Raw genomic sequence first — 2,870 nt, 5'->3', positions numbered from 1 at the left:
TAATAGTATACTACATAGACGAACACAACCACTATAAGTAGTGTAGAAGAATATAGTATACTATATTACTATTTAGTTATATTATATGTGTATTGTTGTGTGTATATATATATATATATATATATATATATATATAGTGATGCCACAAATAATTTGATCACTTTTGGGAAAGGTACATAACAGCTCTTTCTGATGCAAAATATTCATACACTCAGATCATATAAATGTGTTCAAGCTAAGGATTTACTCCAAGACTTAATGGCATTGTAAAAAAAAGGAATGTGTATCAACATGTAAACAAGGACCATCCAGATAGAGACCTGAAACCAGTTGTAACCCAGCCTTGGTGAGCAAAGTGTAGCATATTATAAAAGTTCAGAATCTGTGAATACAAAGGCCAGTGGAAAAAGATATTCACATGTCCCAGGCACCAGTACACAACATCTGTTGAAAGTGATCACTAGGAACTGTCATCCTTGTACATGAGATGGCTTATGGAAAGCCTCCAGGGAGGAGGGGTGTGCTTTGAACCCGATAGCCTTACAATGGAGCCTTCTACACTGTAAACTATGCTGAAGAGCTATTGTCAAGAGTAACATTCATCAGGTAGAGCATGACCAGATGTGGCATCATGGACTGTAACAGCATGGTGAGGCTCCAAAATCATTTTAATACAACATAGTTAGCATTTGTCAATGTGTCAAGTCACAAATCTAAGCCTACTGCAACATTTCTATGAGAGAATGAAATGGATGGTATGGCTATCATATCTTCTGATACACCTATGAAGTCACTTGACTACTTGAACATCTGTGTATTTGGTTTGCTTAATGGAGGAGATAGTTCCAAGTGCAGCATGAAACTTTGGGCATTATTCAAGTGTGTGATTAATACACCAAACAGGATGTTTCATAAAGATATTAATAGTTCTAAATGAAACTAAAAATTACACAAACAACAAATACTCAGATTTATATTGTATTCACCTGTTGATCAATATTTTGAACACAAGCATAAAGGTAATATCAAGAAAATATCTTGACTTTGAATCCCCTACTTTTAAAATAGCTTACCTTCACACTTGAGTCCTTGTCTAACCAAACCAAATAATAGTTCTCCACAGAAGTCACAAAAATTGGGAGACTTGTATGAGTGTACCATTAAGCTATGTGGTCGGATCTGAACATCATCACTTGGGTTGTTTACTATAAAACAAACAATTAAACTCTTACAATGAAGCAATGCACAAACTAATCTATAAAGTGTGACTTTAGTTCAGCATATCATGGAGATTTAAGATTGGTTACAAAGAGAATTATTCAAGTTTTAATTATATCTAACTTTGTTTTTGAAATATAAATGTTTACATTTTAGTATAATGTGATTGATGACAGCATTCAATCATGCCTGAATATAAAAACTTACTCTTTACAAGTTTTTTTAATTTCAAAGTGTTAAAATAAAATATTAATATTCATTTCAGACTATTTATCCTTGCACCTCTGCTCTGAAACATTTGATGCTTTTCCAGAGAATCTTCTGAGTGAGATGTTTAAGGACTGAAAAAGTTTATTGAGAATATTTAAGTAAGATTTATCTTTTATTGAGTGATAAATGAAAAACTTAATTAAGTCAAGTAATTATTTAATATTAATAAAATAAACCAATATCATCCAGAAAGTCATTATAAATCTAATTAGCATTTCAACAAATCTTCCTAACATTCAATATGACCTTCAATTATTACTTAGAAGAAATTTACCAATTACTTTTTTTAAATGAAATGCAATATTATGCTTTTTAAAATCCTAAACTTATTTTCATACTTTAAGAAAAAACTTGTGTTAAAACACTTAAGCACAATAAGTAAACAATATATTAGTGAACTATAATCTCATGATATAAGCTTTCTCTCTCTCTTTTATGATTTTCTATAATTCAAACTTACATAACTGCATGACTACATATCTCATCACTCCTTCACATTTTCTTAATTACTTCAAAACACAGAAACTAGGACTCCAACAATACCTGACAGAACAACTTCCACAACAGTGTTTTCTGTGACATCTGAGGCTGCATTAATTGGAAGTAGCATGTTTTCTGAACTGTACTCATGTCGAAATAGAATAAGGCGCTCATTCAGGCGATTTAAGCCATGATCAGGAAACTAAAGGAAGGTGTGCCAATATAAATGACTAAGTTATTACTGTGTTTTAAACTTAAAGGTTATGCTGCATTACAGAAAGTCAGTTTATGACTGACACAGATATTTCACTTTTTAGTTCTGAACACACCTACACTTTCCTTCATAACAACTGGCTATTAAAATTGAGTGTGTTCAAAAGGAAAAAGTTAGAAGAGACATCTGGTTGTTTTTGTAGAAGCAGACAAGCTCAAAGACTCATCATTAATTATAGATTATTATTAAACTCCTGTTATTTTCTTAATTTCTATTGTTGTACATAAACAAATATATATATATACAGGGTGTCCCAAAAAAATGTATACACACTTTGAATGCTTATAAGTACAATGTTTATTGAGATATATCTAAGTTTTATAATTCAAGTTAATGAAGACAAGTGTAGACTCTTTTAGAGCCCATAACTCACTTAAACTTTCTTTCTTTACAGGTGCAACTGATTTGAAGTAATGGCAGAAGCAAGACTAAGCTTTGAGAAAAGGAAATTTATCCTAAAGTGCTACTGGAAGTGTGAGAACGTTTTTTTATGGGGATACCTCAAAGATTAGGTTTATAGCACAAAACCTGCAACAATCAACGAGGTGAAAGCAGCAATTGAAAGAGAATGTGCCAAAATACAAAATGAAATGATTTGTGATGTTTGCAATTCCATCTGTCATCGTTA

General features: G+C 31.6%; 1 protein-coding gene across 11 annotated transcripts in view; it reads right to left on the bottom strand.

Annotated features, from left to right (window-relative positions):
* Nucleotides 1–2,870, bottom strand: part of LOC106468186 (serine/threonine-protein kinase D1-like) — a 121,961-nt gene that overhangs the window by 47,466 nt on the left and 71,625 nt on the right. For all 11 annotated transcript variants that reach the window (XM_022396495.1, XM_022396494.1, XM_022396498.1 and 8 more), the window contains 2 exons: nucleotides 2,032–2,170; nucleotides 1,074–1,205 (listed from right to left, as the gene is read on the bottom strand). In XM_022396495.1, coding sequence (XP_022252203.1) covers nucleotides 1,074–1,205; nucleotides 2,032–2,170 — 271 coding nt within the window. The remainder of the gene's footprint in view (nucleotides 1–1,073; nucleotides 1,206–2,031; nucleotides 2,171–2,870) is intronic.

The sequence above is a fragment of the Limulus polyphemus genome, unplaced genomic scaffold, assembly GCF_000517525.1.
Source record: "Limulus polyphemus unplaced genomic scaffold, Limulus_polyphemus-2.1.2 Scaffold2907, whole genome shotgun sequence".
In the NCBI taxonomy this organism is placed as follows: Eukaryota; Metazoa; Arthropoda; class Merostomata; order Xiphosura; family Limulidae; genus Limulus; species Limulus polyphemus.
Note: the sequence above shows the minus strand (reverse complement) of the source record. Positions and strands in the feature narration are given on the sequence as shown.